The sequence below is a fragment of the Pan troglodytes genome, chromosome 23, assembly GCF_028858775.2.
Source record: "Pan troglodytes isolate AG18354 chromosome 23, NHGRI_mPanTro3-v2.0_pri, whole genome shotgun sequence".
NCBI lineage: Eukaryota > Metazoa > Chordata > Mammalia > Primates > Hominidae > Pan > Pan troglodytes.
In genome coordinates, this window is record NC_086016.1 from 41345544 (window position 1) to 41365916 (window position 20373).

Consider the following 20373-nt stretch of genomic DNA (forward strand, 5'->3'; position numbering starts at 1 on the left):
CCCACACTTGCTGTGCACGCACCGCCCTCCCCCAAACACTTTGCAAAGAGGTCACCGCACTGGCTGCGAGCGCGCCCTGAGCCCCGGGCCGCAGCACGCGCGCCCCCGCGCCCGAGGTCGCGCGCTGCCCAGCCCCCCGCCCGCGCCCCGCGAGCTGCGCCCGCCGCGCACGACGCCCCCTCGCGGGAGCCCTGGGCCGCCGGCCGCGCGCGCAGGGGAGGGGGCGGGGGCGCCGCGCACGCGCACGGGCCGGCGGCGCGCGCCGAGCGGGGGGCACCGCGCGGGTGCAGCCACGATGGAAGGGGGTGCGTACGGAGCGGGCAAAGCCGGGGGCGCCTTCGACCCCTACACCCTGGTCCGGCAGCCGCACACCATCCTGCGCGTCGTGTCTTGGGTAAGGACGGACTGGCCGGCGGCTCTGCCAGGCCGGGGTGGTGGGGGTGTGAGCAAAGGCGGCGCGCCCGGACCGACCCCGACCCCAACGGGCCCCCGGCGGCGGCGCGGCGGCGGGCGAGGAGCTGTCCTGCCTGCGGGGCCCGCTGCCGCCGCTCCTCCTTCCCGGGCCCGGGGCGGGCGGGATCCCTGGTGCTCGCGGGAGACGCCGCTCCGGCTCCCGGAGCCCTGGTTTCCTGGGGCCCCCGGTTCGTGCGCCCCCCTCCCGCCCCGATTGCTGTGACCTCCAGGCCGCGGCTATGCAGCGAAAGGCTGGGATTGTGCGCGGCCGCCAGGGCGGACTGGGGACCGTGGGGACGGAGCCAGGGTTTAAGGTGGCCTTTTTTGGGGGGTGGATCAGGGCGTGGACCATCTCGGTGGGGTGCACGCCGCGCCTGCGATGGACGTTGGAGGAGGAGAGGGCCGGGAACCGGGTTCGTATTGCCTAGCCCGGCCCGTGTGGAGCGATGAGTCGGGAACTGAGTACCTCTCTTCCACCCGGGAACTGCCTCTCCTTCTCTGCGTGACCTTGGGCTGGGATCCACCCAGGAAATGTTCTCGAGAAATGAGGACTTGAATTCCGAGATGGGGAGTGTCATCTCCTCTCTCATGCCTCAGTTTCCCAATTTATAGACAAGGTGGGAGGAGCCTTCTTGAGGCCCCCTTGGGCTCTGACATTTCATGAACCGGTAACACCCCTCCCACTCAGCATGCACCTGGATGCCCAAGGCAGGTGTCTGGGAGAAAGGTCTGCTCCCACAGTGAAGCGGCCAGGGTGGCCTCCAGCCTAGCTGGGGGGCAGGGTCCTCAGTGCAGAGGGCTGAGTGGGGCTCTTGTTCAGACGGGTGGTCAGGGAGAGGATGGGTCAGAGACAGTGAGCACAGAGGGAGGGGTTCAGGTGCCTTGAGTGGCACCTCATGGAAAGAAGCCCTGCTGGGGTCTGGAGAGGGGGTTTCTGGGGCTCCCTGGGGTTGGCTGGCTGTGTCCTAGAAACTCCCACTCGAGGTTCTGGCCTCTGCAGGCCTGGGGCCCATTCCTGGTGGGCTTAGACTAGGAATGGGCTAGACTGTCAGGGACCCCAGGGGCTACCCCAAGGCCAGCTGTGACCTCAGGGTGCCCAAGCTTCCTCCTTTCCTTGGTTTTCAGGGTCTGGTTGGTAGGATGGCTTGGGTATGTATCCCTGGCCTGCGAAGGATAACCCCATTTAAAGCCTTTTCTTCTCAAATGCCGTCAGATGGGAGCTGTTTGAGGGCAGGAAAGCCCAGTTCCTTTAGCCCTTGTGCCAGTGCCTGCACAGAGCCGGGCACCCCAGCACATCTGTGTTTGTGGCTCTGAATTCATTTATCTGTGCCAGTCTCCTGCTCCCCAGATGCCCCAACAGACCCTTGCCAAAGGTGGGAGCCCTGGGGGGCACCTGCCGGATCAGGCGGGTGGGCTGTGTTCACTGCTTTAGTCTGCCCACCCCTGGGCCTCTGGCCTGGAATGGCGAAGCCACTGGCTTTGTGAGGGGGCATGGGCATTCTGTCTGCTTGGGTCATTTCTGCCTGTGATGCCTTCATTTAGCAAAGTTTTACTGAATCTGCTGGGCCCCGAGGGAAGGCAGCGTGACTCAGAAGCAGCCCTTGTTCTCAGGAAGCCACAGTCCCACTGGGGAGTGAGCCAGGTGCCCCCAGGCAGAGGCCGCAAGAGCCAGGAGAGGGGTCTCCCTGCTATGGAATCAAATTTCATGGTGAAGGTGATGTCAGATTGGGCCTGGTGGGATGAGGGTTTATACATATGCACATCCAGGGGAGAGGACGTGGAAAGCAGGAGGAAGGATCAGCCCCTCTGAGCACCCATGGGGTGCAAGACCACACACAGCTACCTAGCTGGTTCCCCAACACTAGAGGAAGCTGCGGCTCAGTGAGCGAGGCCAAGTGCCTGGCCCTAAGTCACTAAGCATGTAAGTGGCAGACGAGCATTTGAGCCCAGGTCTTCCTGTCTCCAAAGCGTAGTTCTCCCCCTGGGGCAGGGAAGAATCCAGAATCCTGGAATGTCAGGATTGGAAAGGACACAAAGGTCACCTGGACCAACCAATGCTCAAACGACCCCACAGCCTCCCAGTCCTGCTCACACACGTGGAGACAAGGCGCTCACTACCTTTGTCGAACCAAGAGGTGTCTGATACAGGCTGATTGACACCTTTAAAAGTAGCTTTTTTCCTGATCAAAGTAATACCTGCCAATTATTGGAAAGTATAAAAATCACATGTGATGGTTGCACGGTAGGAATGTACTTAACACCACTGAAATGGTGAAGATGGTAAATTGTATGTTACGTGTGTTTTACCACAACAGAAAAAGTTTGGTGGGGGGTGGTAATCATGTGATACCACCACTTAGGGAGGGCTGCAGTGAATATGGTGCTGTCTCCTTCTGGTCTTTTCGAAACTGTGTGGCGTGCTGAGCCATTTAAACACATCAGGAGCTGCGGGGGATGCAGCTGGCGCCTGCTCTTGGCCCTCACACCACAGGGCAGAGCAAGTGAAGCTGAGCTCCAGGACCAGGGTGACCCGTTTATCCTGGTGTGCTGGAACTTCCTGCCTTTAGCATTCTGAGAGGCCCTTAGTCCAGACAAACAGGGACAGTTTGTCACCCTGTCCAGGACTCCTGGACAACCCAGACCCCTACCACAGCCCTGGAGGGGCCCTAACAGCATGTGCACGTGAACCTGTGATTGTGTTTTTTCTTTTTTTGAGATGGAGTCTTGCTCTGTTGCCCAGGCTGGAGTACAATGGTGCCATCTCGGCTCATTGCAACCTCCGCCTCCCAGGTTCAAGCAACTCTACTGCCTCGGCCTCCCAAGTAGCTGGGACTACAGGCACACACCACCACGCCCAGCTAATTTTTGTATTTTTAGTAGAGATGGGGTTTCACCATGTTGGCCAGGCTGGTCTCGAACTCCTGACCTCAGGTGATCCACCCGCCTCGGCCTCCCAACGTGCTGGGATTACAGGCGTGAGCCACCGCACCCGGCCTGGACCTGGGATTTTTGTAAAATTCGTAAAAGAAAGATTTTTTTTTTCTGTTGCTTTTCCAAAAGAGGGCCCCCAAATCATGTAAGCTTCAGGGCCTCACCAACCTGGACCCACCCTGGAACTCAAGCCCTCCGAGCCCCTGGGTCAGCCTGCACAGAAGCAGGGCCTCCAAGACCTGGCTTGTCTCTTTTTTATTTTTTTAGAGACAGGATCTTGCTGTGTTGCCCAGGCTGGTCTCAGACTCCTGGACTCAAGTGATCCTCCCACCTCAGCCTTGTGAGCAGCTGGGACGATGGGGCGAGGCGTGGGCCACAGCATCCGGCATGGCTTGTCTCTTGACTAAGTCTTTCTCACCTCTTGGTGTCATCGCCCCAGTGGCAGATCAGCTGCCACTCCTGGCACCCCCAGGCCACAGCTGTGACCTTCAGTAAGTGTCCCCTCCCCACCCTCTGTGCCTCAGTCTTCCCACCCGAACTGGGCTGGGCTGGGTCAGAAGTGCCTGATCTGTTGCGCGGTGACTGCCGCCTGTCAGTGACTCATTTCTTTGTTCTAAAGCCAGATGGGAAAAAAAGGAGTTACAGCAAGAAGCTAAACTGATTTAATAGAAAGGACCACCTTTTATTTGGAGTTTATATTCTTTTTTGCAGGGGGCTAAAATGGACTATAGGGAATGAATATCAGTGCTGGCAGATGAGTTTTTTGTTTGTTTGTTTTTTGTTTTTGAGATGGAGTCTCGTTCTGTCTCCAGGCTAGAGTGCAGTGGCGCGATCTTGGCTCACTGCAACCTCTGCCTCCTGGTTTCAAGTGATTCTCCTGCCTCAGCCTCCCAAATAGCTGGGATTACAGGCACCCACCACCATGCCCAGCTACTTTTTAAATTTTTAGTAGAGACGGGGTTTCACCATCTTGGCCAGGCTGGTCTCCAACTCCTGACCTAGTGATCCACCCGCCTCAGCCTCCCAAAGTGCTGGGATTACAGGCGTGAGCCACCGCGCCCAGTCAGTGTTTCTTTAATTCTCTACTTTGACAAAATGAAAATGATAAAATGTTTGAAATGTTGCCATTTTCAGGGTTCATTTTTTAAGGGTTTTGGCCATAATACCACATGGTTCTGTAAGTGGGGTGGGTATCTTCCCCCCGTTTTACAAATGACAGAATTAAGGCTCAGCCTGGAGAAGTGACTTGTGCTAGCTGAAGGCCTGGGCTTGTCAGAGACTTGGTTTGAACCCAGACTGCTGGGCTCCACATTCTGTGTACTCCCTGTGGGTTCTCTGCCTGGATATCCATGGCACCAAGGGGTGGCCTGAGGGGGGCAGCTTTATACCCCTGGTTTTATTCACCCCCCCCCCCCACTCCACCCCCCAATCATCCCAAGTGAACACTGAATAAAAAAGCTGAACTTGGCCAGGTGAGGTGGCTCACGCCTATAATCCCAGCACTTTGGGAGGCCAAGGCGGGTGGATCACTTGAGGTCAGGAGTTCGAGACCATCCTGGCCAACATGGTGAAACCCCATCTCTACTAAAATACAAAAATTAGCTGAGCGTGGTGGCGGTCGCCTGTTAGCCCAGCTACTCAGGAGGCTGAGGCAGGAGAATCGCTTGAACCCGGGAGGCGGAGGTTGCAGTTAGCTGAGATCACACCACTGCACTCCAGCCTGGGCAACAAAAGCGAAACTCTGTCTCAAATGAAAAAAAAAAAAAAAAAAAAAGCTGAACGTTTTTTGTAAACACAGCAGTTTCAAGATAAGACCCCTTGCCTCCCCCAACCAACTTGCCATGTGCCAGCCATGGGGCCACAGGAAAATTCTGGGACCAGCGGTTGTTGGGGAAGAGGGTCCAGGGTAGAGACAGAACCTCTGGCCAGTTCTGATGTTCATTTGTTCATTCCACAAGTCCCCTGCTCAGTGCCAGCTTAGTGCTCAGTGCCACCCCAAGGCACTCTCGCTCCAATAACGAGAACAGGATTGAGTGGGAAGCACTGTCCCAGAGGCTCGGGTCACTACAAGAAGGAATTCCCAAGGGGTGGCCCAGGAGAGGCTTGGATGACAGACTCACAAGCTGGACTTCCTCTGAGGGCAGTGGGAAGCTGGAGAGAGGGTCAAGGGTATTTCGGAAGCTCCTGTGGAAGCTTGGTTTGGAGAGGGCTCTGTGGCTGGAAATGCGTGGTCACATCCAGCCTGTCCTCTCCCAGTACCGGGCACAGCCCTGTCACCTAGACAGGAAGGTGGGCCCACGGCCCTCATTTGGCATTTATTGCTGACCACCCTGGAGTCTTTCTCACCTCTTCACCTCCTGTGGCCGGCCGCTCCGCCGCTTCTTCTCTCTCAGGTCTAGGACAGGGTCAGCTGCAAGGAGACCACCGGGAGGTGATAGATTTCTGCTGTGTTTTGGGTACTTCCTCATGTCCAGGGACAGCCCAGGGGCGGCCTAGAGAGCCTGAGAAAGCCTAGGGCATCAGGAGCAGGGCCATCAGAGCGGGACCTTGGAAAACCCCTACCTCTTTCAGCCTTGGTTGCCTCATCTGTAACATGGGATTGGAGGGCCTGGGTTTGGGGAGGCCTCGAGAGTTTATAAAAATGCAAATTTTGGCCAGGTGTGGAGGCTTATGCCTGTAAGCCCAGCACTTTGGGAGGCAGAGGCAGGTGGATCACCTGAGGTCAGGAGTTCGAGACCAGCCTGGCCAACATAGCAAAACCCTATCTCTACTAAAAATACAAAAAATTAGCCAGGCGTGGTGGCACGCGTCTGTAGTCCCAGCTACTTGGGAGGCTGAGGCATGAGAATCGCTTAAGCCCGAGAGGTGGAGGTTGCAGTGAGCCGAGATTGCGCTATTGCACTCCAGCCTGGGCTAAAAGAGTGAAACTCCATTTCAAAAAAAGAAAAGAAAAAGAAAGAAAGGAAAAGAAAATGCAAGTTATTTTTGTTTGTTTGTTTTTGAGACAGGGTCTCGCTCTGTCACCCAAGTTGGAATGCAGTGGCACGATCTCAGCTCACTGCAGCCTCCGCCTTCCAAATTCAAGCGATTCTCCTGCCTCAGACTCCTGAGTAGATGGGATTACAGGTGTCCGCCACCACACCCGGCTAATTTTTATATTTTTAGTAGAGACAGGGTTTCATCATGTTGGCCAGGCTGGTCTCAAACTCCTGACCTCAAGTGATCCGCCTGCCCTGGCCTCCCAAAGTGCTGGGATTACAGGTGTGAGCCACCTTGCCTGGCCTGAATGCAAATTTAAAAGGCCTGCCGTAAGTCTGCTGTGGTGCGTTTTGTTATCCCCTCCTTAGATGAAAAGCTGAGGCCCAGAGAGGTTAACTGGAGTCACTGGGATCGGAACCCATGGCCCCTGCTCCAGGGAGTCCCCAGCCATGTGGGGAGTCCCACATGAGCAGCGTGTGCAAAGCTGTTGGGCGGGCCTGAGCCCCAGGGAGAAAAAACAGAGGCTGGAAGAGGAAGGGAAGAGAGGAGGAGAAGCCAGGAGGAGGAGGGAGGGAGGAAGGGAGAGGCAGATGGCAGGGCTGTTGGAGGGAGCCACACTTGGCACCCAGACCGGAAGAACCAGCTGTCAGGTGGGAGGGGAGGCAGGGTAGGCGCAGAGGAGTGCCTTGGCCTGGAGACCTGAGGCTGCGTTCTGCACCCTCTCTGCCAGTGATTGGCTGTGTGACTAGAGCAAGAGGCCCATGCTCTCCTGGCCTTGGTTTCCCCATCTATCAAATGGGAAAAGGATAGTTGGATTGCTCTGGTGGTTCCCGACCTTTCCACCCTTGAAGAACCCCACTCTTGCTCCTAGTGGACTCCAGGTTGGGAACTTTGGATTGGTCAGTCTTTAAAGAAGTGATGTTGGGGCCAGGCGCGATGGCTCACACCTGTAATCCCAGCACTTTGGGAGGCCAAGGTGGTTGACTCACTTGAGGTCAGGAATTTGAGACCAGCCTGACCAACATGGTGAAACCCTGCCTTTACTAAAAATACACAAATTAGCCGGGTGTGGTGGTGCCTAGGATTATGCTTGTAATCCCAGCTACTCCAGAGGCTGAGGCACGAGAATCGCCTGAACCCAGGAGGCGGAGGTTGCAGTGAGCCAAGATCCCACCACTGCATTCCAGCCAGGCAACAGAGCAAGACTCTGTTTCAAAAAAAAAAGTGATGTTTGGAGCCATCCCCTCATGCTTTGTAGGAGCCTGCAGCAGAGGGGGCACTGGGCCCCAGGTCTATGCATGGGAGTGAGAGGTGACAGCATGCTGTCCTCACAGCCCTCACTTGCTCTTGGCTCTTCCTCTGCCTGGGCTCCTACTTTGGCGGCATTTGAGGAGCCCTTCAGCCCATCACTGCACTGTGGGAGCCCCTTTCTGGGCTGGCCAAGGCTAGAGCCCACTCCCTCGGCTTGCAGGGAGGTGTGGAGGGAGAGGCGCGAGCGGGAACCGGGGCTGCGTGCGGCTCTTGCGGGCCAGCTGGAGTTCCGGGTGGGCGTGGGCTTGGCGGGCCCCGCCCTCAGAGCAGCCGGCCAGCCCTGCTGGCCCCGGCCAATGAGGGACTTAGCGCCCGGGCCAGCGGCTGCGGAGGGTGTACTGGGTCCCCCAGCAGTGCAAGCCCACCGGCGCTGCGCTCGATTTCTCACCGAGCCTTAGCTGCCTTCCCGCGGGGCAGGGCTCGGGACCTGCAGCCCGCCATGCCTGAGCCTCCCACCCACTCCATGGGCTCCTGTGCGGCCCGAGCCTCCCCGATGAGCACCACCCCCTGCTCCACGGCGCCTAGTCCCATCGACCACCCAAGGGCTGAGGAGTGCGAGCGCACGGCGCCTAGTCCTATCGACCACCCAAGGGCTGAGGAGTGCGAGCGCACGGCGCGGGAGTGGCAGGCAGCTCCACCCGCAGCCCCGGTGCGGGATCCACTAGGTGAAGCCAGCTGGGCTCCTGAGTCTGGTGGGGACGTGGAGAGTCTTTATGTCTAGCTCAGGGATTGTAAATACACCAATCAGCACCCTGTGTTTAGCTCAAGGTTTGTGAGTGCACCAATCGACACTCTGTATCTAGCTGCTCTGGTGGGGCCTTGGAGAACCTGTGTGTCGAAACTCTGTATCTAACTAATCTAATGGGGACGTGGAGAACCTTTGTGTCTAGCTCAGGGATTGTAAACGCACCAATCAGCGCCCTGTCAAAACAGGCCACTCGGCTCTACCAATCAGCAGGATGTGGGTGGGGCCAGATAAGAGAATAAAAGCAGGCTGCCCGAGCTTGCATTAGCAACCTGCTCAGTTCCAAAGCTTTGTCCGTCTGCTCTTTGCGATAAATTTTGCTACTGCTCGCTCTTTGGGTTCACACTACTTTTATGAGCTGTAACACTCACCGCGAAGGTCTGCAGCTTCATTCCTGAAGCCAGCGAGACCACGAGCCCACGGGGAGGAACGAACAACTCCAGACGCGCGGCATTAAGAGCTGTAACACTCACCGCGAAGGTCTGTAGCTTCACTCCTGAGCCAGCAAGACCACGAACCCACCAGAAGGATGAAACTCCGGACACATCCGAACATCAGAAGGAACAAACTCCAGACGCACCACCTTAAGGGCTGTAACACTCACCGAGAGGGTCCGCGGCTTCATTCTTGAAGTCAGCGAGACCAAGAACCCACCAATTCCGGACACAAGAGCAGAGCAGACGGCATCAGCTGGAGCCTGGAAGGGCAGTCATGCCCTGTGTTTCTGGGACAAACGTCCCTTCAGAGATTTTCAGATGAGTTTTGCTCATCTCCCCGCTGCTGGTGGAGCAGGGGCCAGGTGAAGGGGACCTGGAGAGAGGGGCGGCTGCGTAGCTGGGACAGCCCCAAGCTGTCAAACCCAAGCTGCAATCATGCAGGAGCTTTAACAAGTTGGGGCTCCTCCAGTACCTCACAGTGCAGGGGGCAAGAGTCCCTGAGCCTTCAGCCCCTCCCAGAATGTCCCTGACACCTTTTGTAAATTGCACTGTAACCTGGCCTCCCCCAGACCTTGCTTCCTGCAGCCTGCTCAGTGGGGGCTGCTTTATCCCTCAGACCCTCCCTCTGCTGGGTGTAGAGGTCGACAGGGTCCTTCTGGTTCCTGAGGCCACTTCCAGGACATTGTCCCCCAGCTTTGAATCTCACACCAGCACTGGGTCGCCCACTCCCCTTCATGATGAGCCAGCTCGAGGCCACTTTGCCCGTTCTTCAAAGATGCCCCCCCAGGCCGGGCACGGTGGCTCACGCTTGTAATCCTAGCACTTTGGGAGGCCAAGGCGGGCGGATCACGAGGTCAGGAGATCAAGACCATCCTGGCTAACACAGTGAAACCCCGTCTCTACTAAAAAAAAATATATATACAAAAAAATTAGCCGGGTGTGGTGGCGGGGGCCTGTAGTCCCAGCTACCCGGGAGGCTGAGGCAGGAGAATGGCGTGAACCTGGGAGGCGGAGCTTGCAGTAAGCCAAGATCGCGCCACCGCACTCCAGCCTGGGCAACGAAGTGAGACTCTGTCTCAAAAAAAAAAAAAAAAAAAAAAGATGCCCACCCTAGCTTGGTGTCAGCCCTCTCCAGCACTGCTCCTGCTCCAGTCCTGGTCATTGGAGTGTCTATTTCTGTGACCCTTTCCACACCTGGCCTCCTCTTCCCGCATGGTCTTGTCCGCCAGCCTCAGCCAGCTGTCACCAGCTGGACCCTAGCTAGGCCTGGCCCTGCCTTCCCAGTAGCCTCTCGCACTCCCTGATCCTCCATCCAGGTGTCTCCTCCAACCCTCCTACCTTTCCACCTCCCTCTCCCTCCCCTGATCCTAGATCCTTGGGCCTGGGGCCTCTGAACCACTGATCTTCCCCTGTGCACTGGCCCTCACCACCCTTTGGTCCCTCCTGTCTCCCTCCCCACCTCCCAGTGGCCACGTGTTGCAGCTCCAGCCCTTCTGCGCATCACACTCGCCTGGCACAGCTCTGGTTAAATTCAGTCCTAGGCATCTTCACACCTGCCCCCCTCATCCTAGACTATCTCCCCTGTTCTGGTGGCCCAGGCCAGCCTGGCTGCAGCCTCGTGAGCCTGTTCCTCTCACCTACTCAAGGACACACGTCCATCAGTTCTCTCTCCCTCTCTCTCCTCCACCCTCAGTTTCGCCCTCTCTACTCTTGGCTCTTCTGCGTCAGCTTGCAAATGTGCGTGATTCCCCATCTCAGGAAGACACTCCCTCACCCATTTCTCTGGTCCTTCAGAAGAGTTGTCACCGTCTCCAGGGTTTCTTCTGCGGTCTCCCACACGCACTCCCCACGGGCTCTCTCTCCCCTCCTCGCCATCTTCTCAGGCTCATTCCTGACCTTCACATTGCCAATCTCATGGCCAACTGTCATTGATGGATCTCTCAGCAGCGTCTGGCAGCCGTGAGGGGTTTATGCATCCTCCCTTGAATCCAAACGGCTGCAGAATGTGGACGCCCTCACCCCGCTTGCCGCAGAATGTGGACACCCTCACCCTGCTCGTCCTCTCTTTAATATACATGCTGAGCACGGGCCGGATGAGGTGCCTGGTCTGTAGGGAGGGCTGACAGTCTAGTGGAGGGAAATGTGGTGGAAACCAGTTAAAATATGGAGGTGAGCACAGACCCCTAGAGAGGGACAGGCAGGTGACACCAGCGTTGAGTCAGCGTTGAGAGGGCAGGAGCCAGCCAGGCAGAGAAGGGGGAAGGAGGAACAGCGAGGGCAAAGGCTGAAAGGCCTGGCAGAGCAGAGACGAGGCTGTCGCCCCTGCTGGGGTGTACGCTTGGAGGGCGAGAACTGCATCTGTCATAGCCCCAGGACTAGATTGCTTCCAGGCATCTCCTTAGGGCCCCAACTATGGATGGATGTGGCGGGAACTGCACCGATCGGTCGTCCTTCTAGCCACTGTTCTTCAGGTGTCCCATCTGGCCTTTAGGGCCCTGCTCAAATATCACCTCCCTGTGAAGCCTTCCTGGATTCTCCCAAGCTTGCGCTCCCCTCCCTGCTTCCCTTGGGCTCTGTGGGGATGACTGACAGAGTTCTCAAAACAGGGAGCTTTCCCCTTCTGTGCCTTTCTTCTCTAGAAGGTGAGGCAGGGCCTGGGACCAGATTATTTCCCTGATGACCTGGAATTTGCACAGCAGGAGAGAAACCAAACAACCTCAGGCATGCAGGGACTGGCAGGGTGGGGGCAGGCACTGGGGTGAGGAAAGCAGACAGAACTGGATGGTTAACCCTGCCCCCTTTTTTTTTTTTTTGAGACAAAGTCTTACTCTGTCACCTAGGTTGGAGTACAGTAGCACAATCCCAACTCACTGCAACCTCCACAATCGGGGTCAACCGATTCTCCTGCCTCAGCCTCGCAAGTAGCTGAGATTACAGGCATCCACCACCATGCCTGGCTAATTTTTTTTGTATTTTTAGTAGAGATGGGGTCTCACCATGTTGGCCAGGCTGGTCTCAAACTCCTGACCTCAAGTCATCCACCCGCCTCTGCCTCCCAAAGTGCTGGGATTACAGCCATGAGCCATCACGCCCGGCCAATCCTGCCCTTCTTATCAACTGAGAGACCTCACAGAGCCTCAGTGGCCGCATCTATAAAATGGGTACAACAGCGCCTACCCCAGGTCTAGCCCTGAAGGGCTCTGCAGTGTTTGGTTGGCATTTACACCCCTTTCCAGATGGTGATGTTGCTCCCCTCTCCCACCTCTTCCCTGCCTCTGAAAGGGCAGAGGTGATAAGACCTGGGGTAAAGAAGGCCCTGGGGGGTACAGGATTATGGGGATGGTGGTCCAGATACTTCTGCCACTGAGAGTAAGGCCCTGGGCCAGTCAAGTGAGCCCTCTCTGGGTCTTTGTTTCCTCCTTTCTCTCCTTTTTTTTTTTTTTTTTTGTAGAGACGAGGCCTCACTATGTTCCCCAGGCTGGTCTCAAACTCCTGGCTTCAAGTGATCCTCCTGCCTCGGCCTCCTACATAGCTGGGATTACACCCATGAGCCACCGTGCCCGGCCAATTTCCCCCTTTTTCATGAGGCTCCAAGGCCCCCTTGAGGTTACTCAGCCAGAGGAGAGGAAGATGGGGCATTCTGGAAAGAGGGAGGGGCCTGCAGATCACCCAGGCCCAGCCTCAGCACCTTGGGGAGGCAGGGGTCTGCTCGCCCAGGCCCTGCCCAGCGGAGTCCACTCCACCCCCACCACCGAGCACTCGGGGCGACAGCTTGCAGAGATTACGCCTAATCCCCAGTGGGTCACTTCCAAGGCTGCACAACCCGGTGTGAGGCAGGGGTGGGGGAGGGGCCCGGAGCCTCACCTGCCCCACCCCCACCTTTTCCCCAGAGTGAGACTCTTCAGGAAGACAAGGGGCTGCTCAACACCCATCATGTGTCCATGCGGCGAAGCCGTTTTCCTCACATGACCCTGGGGGAAGACAAGGCCCTGTTCCTGTGAAGGGGGGCCCTTGGCAGCCTGACTCATTTCTCAAAGTGTGACCGCTCCCTTCTTCCCTCAGCCTTTCCCCAGGAGGCAGGATGGATGCCTGCACCAGGACAAGGGCAGGAAGGCTGGGTTCAGCTTGTGGGGAGAGGGCTTGGCAGCCCCCTTTTCAGGGAGTGAGCTCCCTGTGCACAGGGGTGTGCAAGCGGAGGTGCCAGCCAAGGATGCTCAGGAGGGGATAATTCTCCTTTCTACCCCCCGTGCTGCCGGGGCCTCTCTGACTATCAGACTTGCTGTCTACTCCCCTCGAAGCCTTTCCTGACCCTCTCCCTGGGTCTGGGGGAGAGACATGCACCCAACAACTGAACCAACAAATAGGAAAGAAGTTATATTGTGATGTTACCAAGAAAATTAATTGAGGCACTGGAGAATACCTTAGATCTGGAGTCTGGTCTGGAGGGCTTCTCTGGGGAGGTGTCTTTTGTGTTGAGATGTGCGTGTTGAGGAGCCAGCTGAAGGAAGATCTGGAGAAATACAGGCATCCCAGGCAGAGGAAAGAGCCGAGTGTGAATGCCCTGAGGCAGGGATGAACTCAGGAGGGCTTGGGAGGAGAGTGTTGGGAAGCTTCAGAGGAAGGCAGGAGCCCTGGGGTTTGGTGGGGGAAGGTCTTTACCTGGGCAGGGGGCAGTGGGTGAGCATCAATCCAAGAGTCTAGACCTGGGGGGTGACATGACCTGACTTGGGTTTAAGGGGATTGTCTGGCTGCTGTGAGGGGACAGAGTGTGGGGGTGCAAGTGGACATATGGGCTGCTGTCATTGCCTGGAGAGGGGTGACAGTGGCCTGCCCCAGGCTGGAGGGACTTGACAGTTTTGGGAGGAGGTTGAAGCAGCTGGCCCGAATGTCAGACTGGTTGGAGGGGTCGAGTATGAACCCAGGACTGGGGCCCAGCAGCTGGTGCTGGGGAGGTTGAGAGAGATCACTGGGGAGGCTGAGAGAGCCTGGGGCACTGGAGGAAGGACTCATGGCCCAAGCAGGGGGACCTCAGGGCCATTCTAGGGTGATGGACTTTATCTTCAGCCAGCGGAGGGATTGTTGAGGTTTGGAGTGGGTGATATCCCCCTGGCTGCTACCTGGGGACTGCCTGGAGGAGGCTGGAGAGGAGGCTGTGGTGGTGTCAGGCACCTGGACATGGGCAGGGGCCAGCTGCCTGGCTGCCTGCACTGCAGGGCAGGGACCAGGGCTCCCCCGAGCCACCCAGCTCAGGGATGTTCCTGCGCAGGGCGAGGTAGACGGTTCCATTTGGAGCTGGGAGGACAGAGTGCCGTGGGCTCCAGATGTCATCTCTCTGCAGCTTATCTGGGGAAAGCCAGCATTGTCTAAAAACGTTTAAAACGAGGCCTCTAGGAGGTTCCTGGCAGCGTTACAGTGATCTCAGCCACCCCCATGCTGGCTGGGCACAGCTCACCCTGAGCCTTCGTTAGCCGACGCCCTGCAGTGGGTCCTAGGCACACCCTGGGTGGTCTGTCTGCAGAGGGGAGATACCATCTCCCCTCAAGTAAAGTGGGCCTGTGCCCTTTTGCACTGCGGGACACGGCTCAGGACCAGCAGGCATGCCTCCTTGGTCTCATGTTGACCTTAGAGTTTGGGATTCTGGAATTCGATCCTTCATGGATAGGCAGCTGGACACAGAGGTCGTGGGTGAGCTGGAGGAGCAGGCCCGGATGTGAGGCAGGTTCCCCATTTACCTGCTGTGGGTCAGCGAGAGGCAGGGCCTCTCTGAGCCTTAGCCTCCCTGACTGTGAAATGCTCTAAGTATAAGACTGCTTTGTGGGGATGATTTGCAGATTTTTATGGGGATTAAAATAGATGATTTAGGTGCCTTCTTCCATTGGCATCAGCTCCTGGGAGGCTGTGGGCTGGTTCAGGGTCTCAGAGTGGGGACAGACTTGTAAATAGGTCCCAGCCAGGAGTGACCAAGGCTCAGGGTGGGAAAGAGTGACTGGGAAGTGGGTTGTCCCTGAAGGTGTCTGGGAGTCACTATATCCCAGCAGCGTTCAGAGGGCAAAGAGGAGTTCGCTCCCATTGAAGATGAAGAAGGTAGGAAGGCAGGTGCAGAGTTGTCAGACAGCCTGAGGACACCACCCACTCTCAGCCCTCTGTGGTGGTTGCATAGGGTGGGGAGGGGGGCAGATGAGATCAGGGTAGGCCACAAAGAGCTTGATGCTTCTGGGGTCTCTGTTTCTATGTGTCTCTGAATCCAGTAGCCAAGGATCCTGAAATCCAAGATTCTGAGATTCCTTCTGATTTGTTTTTCTGAGTTTGACATAGATCTCCACCAAGCGCCATCTGGAATCCGTTTTTAAAAAAGACTCGGGATTGGATTTTAAAGAGGGCGGAAAAAAACCAAAGAGGCTTGGCAGGTTTACCTTGATGCCTTTTTTTAGCGTTTGCTTTAGCTCGAGGGAAGCTTGTTTTCCCTCTGCTTGCTGGTGACCTGGGTCCTCCCTTGGCCATCACCCTCCATCCTCCCCTGTTTCTGGGCCTCTGGCTCTGCCTCTGAAGACCTGTCTCCCTTCCCCACAGCAGATCCGCTTGTTGGATGAATTTTCCCCAGTGTCTCGGCTGCTGTGGCCAGTGTGGAATTTCATTCTGGTTTCATTTCCGGTTCTCCAGTGGCTCCTTGTGGCTGCTCTGTGTGCTCCTTGCTGTCCCTGCAGATCTGGCCTTAGCAAGTGACCCAGGGATGCTGCCTGGCACAGGGCACCAGCTTTGGATCCAGAGAGACTCAGGTTCAAGCCTCAACTCCACTCCTGCCCAGCTGCGAGACCTGTGCAGGTCCCTAGAAGCAGCTCTAAAATGGGAATAAGAATATTGAGCTGGTGGAGTCGAGAGCGTACATTTCTGGGCACACAGCAGGCCCTGGGCAAGTCTGTGTTCCTCCTCCCATGTACTGTGAATGGCTGAGGGGCAGAAACCTGAGGCTTGTGTCGTGCTTTGGGGGAGCTCCCACCCGGGGTGGGGGACAGCTGCTAAATGGAGAAGTTAAACCCTTGACACAGAGGGCAGCTGACAGCCCTGCAGGGGGTTCAGGAGACTGTAAGGGACTGGTTCTGTGTCCTCAGTGATGTTCCTTCCCTTCCCCAAGCCTCAGTTTCCCCACTTGTGGACCAGCAGGCTGCAAGGGATGTGGCATTTGCAGGCGATGGCTCTGCTCCCCATTATCATCATTGAGCCTAAACCCCACGGCTTCCTCCCCCATCTGCTCTTTTCTTTTCTTTTTTTTTTCTTTTTCACACCTGGCTAATTTTTGTATTTTTAATAGAGACAGGATTTCATCATGTTGGTCAGGCTGGTCTCAAGCAATCTGCCCACCTTAGCCTCCCAAAGTGTTGGGATTACAGGCGTGAGCCACCGCGCTCAGCCCCTTCTTTTTTTTTTTTTTTTTTTTTTTTTGAGACAGGGTCTCCCTCTGTCCCCCAGGCTGGAGTATAGTGGTGCAATCAGAGCTCACTGCAACCTTCACCTCCTGGGCTCAAGCAATCCTCTGGCCTCAGCCTCTGCCTGGCTAATTTTTGTATTTTTAGTAAAGATGGGGTTTCACCATGTTGCCTAGGCTGGTCTCAAACCCCTGGGCTCACCCAGGAGTGATCACTCACCCTCAAGTGATCCACCTACCTCGGCCTCCCAAAGTGCTGGGATCAAAGGCGTGAGCCACCATCCCCAGCTTCTTCACTCTTCCTCTCACTCCCTACGTCGGCTGTGTCTGCAGATTCTGGTGGCTCTACTTTCAAAATATATTCAGGCCGGGCATAGTGGCTCACACTTGTAATCCCAGCACTTTGGGAGGCCAAGGCGGGCAGATTGCCTGAGGTCAGGAGTTCGAGACCAACCTGGCCAACATGGTGAAACCCCATCTCTACTAAAAATATAAAACTTAGCCAGGTGCAGGAGCGCACGGCTATAATCCCAGCTACTCAGGAGGCTGAGGCAGGAGAATCACTTGAACCCGGGAGGCGGAAGTTGCAGTGAGCTGAGATTGCGCCCCTGCACTCCAGTCCGGGCAACAGAGCGAGACTCCATCTCAAAAATATATATATATATTCAGCACCCACCACTTCTCCCCATCTCCACTGCCTGCACCAGCCCCAGGCCCGTCCCTCACCTGGGTGCTGTCGTAGCTCCTGTCTGTGCTGCTTGCATTCACCTTTGCCACCACAGTCTTTTCTCTCCATAGCAGCCGGTCTGATTCTTCTCAAACCTAAGTCGCATCAAGTCACTCAGCTGCTCTTCAGCCTGCAGTGTCTCCTGAACTCACCCTGGCCCTCAAGGCCAACCCATCTTCCTCGCCAGCCTCGCCTCTTGGTGTCTCCCTCACTTGCTCGGCTCCTACCGTGCGGGCCTCCGTGCCGCTCCTGAACACACCCAGCTTCTTTGCACCCAAGGCCTTGGCACCTGTGGCTGCTTCTTCCCTGGGCTTGGGTCCCTCACTGAGTCAGGCTTCTGCTCAAAGGTCGCTGCATCAGAGGCCTCCCTGGGCCCCCAGTCCGCCTCTTCTTGCCCTGCTTCGTTCTTCATGACACTTGTCTCCCTCGGTGAGAACAGGAACCTCATACATCCTGTTCCCAACTGTGTCCTCAGCCTCTTGCACAGGGCTGGTACATACTAGGTGCTCAGGAAATGTTGAGTCAACGAACGGCTGATGTCAAGCCCCAGAAGAGGCCTCCCAGGCCCCAGGGCAGGGCAGGCAGCTCACTCACTCCACTCCAGCAAACGAACAGCAAAGTAGGTTGTAGCTCAGCCTGTAGCAGGCGGTAGGGACAGTCAGTCTTCCAGGGAGGAAAACATGGAAAGGGGCCTGGGGCGTGCAAAGGTGGGGAGGCAGGTGGTAGGGGGAGTGGAAGGAGGTGAGACCCCAGGAGCGGTGGGCGGGGCCAGCACATGAAGGGCCTTGACCCCAGCCTTAGAAGCTTGGGTTGTAGGCGGCGCAAGGTGGCTCACGCCTGTAACCCCAGCACTTTGGGAGGCCGAGGCGGGCGAATCACCTGAGATCAGGAGTTCAAGACCAGCCTGGCCAACATGGCACAACCCCGTCTCTGCTAAAAATACAAAAATTAGCTGGGTTTGGTGGCACACGCCTGTAATCCCAGCTACTTGGGAGGCTGAGGCAGGAGAAAGGCTTGAACCCAAGAGGCAAAGGTTGCAGTGAGCCGAGGTCACACCACTGCACTCCAGCCTGGGCAACAGAGCGAGACCCTGTCTCAAAAAAAAAAAAACAAAGTCCCCACCACAGCTCACCAGGCCTTGTCCCGCTGCATGTCCCATGTACTTAGTTCCCGGGTCACTGCTCCAGCCATATTCCTTCCCACCTCATCGTACAAAACCTTTTCCTGCCTTCAGCCTTTGCACTTTCTGTTCCTGTGCCTGGAACATACTTCCCCCAGATCTTTGCAGGTCTGGCTCATTCTTGTCTCCAATCGGAGGCCCTGCTTCAGGGCCCTTTTCCCTGGCCATCACTGCTCCCTCCTGGCGTTTGCCAGGGACCGCCATTGCCTTTGTGATCTGTTCCATGAGTTTAGTGGCCGTCTAGCCTTCTGGGGCTCCTTACTCCAGGCCACGTGCCCTTCCTTGCATGCATGACCTCACTGATTCCTCACAATGCATCCTTGGTTTCGGTGCTATTGTTGCCCCCACTTGACAGATGCAGAAACTGAGGCTCAAGAGGTTAAGTCAGTGGCCTTGGGTCACCCCACTGGTCAAGTGGCCACACTGGGATTCAGTGGGCCCAGGTCATCTGACTCAGAGTCTTGCTGCCCACACAATCGGCTCCCACAGCAGGGTCTCTTGGACTGAATTACCGCCTGGTGCCCCTCCCAGCGCAGTGCCAGGAGCCGAGAAACTTGTGACCTGTGATGAATGCCTGACCGAGGCGGGTGTCTGCTGGGGCCATATGGCCCCGCCCAGTCCCTCCGAAGCTATTTTGTTCTTGCTCTGCACCCTCTTGGGGACACATCCTCTCCAGCACTTTCCTCCTGGCTTCTCTGAGGACTCCCTGCCTCTGTCTCCCAAGAGAGCCCAGTCTTAATGGTTCCTCCTCTGCTGTCCCCAGGGCCCAGGCTTCTGCCTGCCTGTTTCCCCTCCCACCTCCTCTCTGTCTTCAGGGAGCCTGATATTGTTCTGTTTTTGGAAGGAGATCCACACTTATTTTCAGCGCTGGCAGCAGTGGGGTCTCCTCCAGCCCCCGGGAGCACGTGTCTGTTAGTAAGTGTTCGAGAGGGGCCTTCCTGGTGTTATTCCTCTTTTCTGGGGCCTTGAGAGAGGAAATGAACGTTATGCAGCCCCTATGGGGCTTCCAAAGCTCTGCTCTGGGTACTTGCTCTAATTCTCCCATCTGCCCCAGAGGGGATGTTAATTTTTACAGAGGACCAATCTGAGGCTCAGAGAGGTTAAGTCACTTGCCTGAGGCTACCCAGCATAAGCAGCAGGCCTTGGATTTGAATTGGCGGGTCTGTATGATTCCTCAGTGTCTGAAGTCTCTTTCTGATCAGGAGCCTTTTCTGTTCTGGTTTGGTGGCATCTGGTGACATCCAGGACTGGGCCTCAGGTTCCCAACCTGACAGTTTTCTGGTAGGAGCCTTGGACTTGTTGCAGTACACCAGTGCAAGGGGTTGTGTGACTAGCAGTCCCTGGAGTTGTGCAGTCCACGGCCCAAGCAGCTGGCCGTGGACTGCACATCTCCCGGTGTTCAGAGTCTGCCTTGCTTGTCTTGGTTTGTCAGTAGCTCAGGAGCCCCTTTGACAATGGCTCTGTCCTGACTTCACAGGCGCTCCCCACTGTGCCTCTGAGCACCAGACTTGAGACTGAATCGAGTCACCTGATCCCCAGTCACACTGAAGCTACCCTCCCGGCCTTCCTCCCTGCTGGTCCTCTGCCTGATCCCTTGGGTCTCTGGGAGTAAATTCCATCCCTTCTTCAGGGCCCACCTCCAGAGGCTGACAGTCAGCTTGGCCAGGTGGAAAAGAACACAGGTCTGGGAATCAGGAGACCTGGGTTCAACTTCAGCCTGTGCTGCTGACAACAGTGCCACCTTCTCTTTCTGAGCCTTAGTTTTTCTACTCTGCCAATTGGGAACAGTACAAATAGCCCTCTCCACTCTAGGGGTGATGGTGAGGCTGCAGAGCCTGTGGGAGGCAGAGCTGTGGGCCCCGATGCCCTCACGGGTCTGAAGTCTCATGGTCATGGGGTTTTCCCAAATCAGGACTGGCAAATGGTGGCTCACGGGCCACCACTGCCCACCTCTGTGCCCATGGCTGAACCAGAACACAGCTTCAGAATCCTTTCTTTTTTTTACTGTGGCCAGATTAGCATAACATACCATTTTAATGTTGTATAATTCAGTGTACATTTTTTTCTTTTTTATAATTTATAATTTATTTATTGTAGAGATGGGGTTTTGCTGTGTTGCCCAGGCTGGTCTCAAACTCCCAGGCTCAAGCAATCCTCCCACCTCAGTCCCCCAAGTAGCTGGGACCA

The 20373-nt window shown here is 56.4% G+C and overlaps 1 protein-coding gene across 3 annotated transcripts in view; it reads left to right on the plus strand.

The window, feature by feature from the left end:
• Positions 1-235: 235 nt before the first annotated feature.
• SYNGR1 (synaptogyrin 1) overlaps positions 236-20373 on the plus strand; it is a 35579-nt gene continuing 15441 nt past the window's right edge. Inside the window, exon 1 of one of the 3 annotated variants that reach the window (XM_009438312.4) lies at positions 236-394. In XM_009438312.4, coding sequence (XP_009436587.2) covers positions 296-394 — 99 coding nt within the window. In that variant the 5' untranslated portion in view covers positions 236-295. Of the gene's footprint in view, positions 395-14425; positions 14572-20373 lie in introns of those variants that run through there. The other 2 variants (NM_001137663.3, XM_016938726.4) reach the window with 2 other exon arrangements.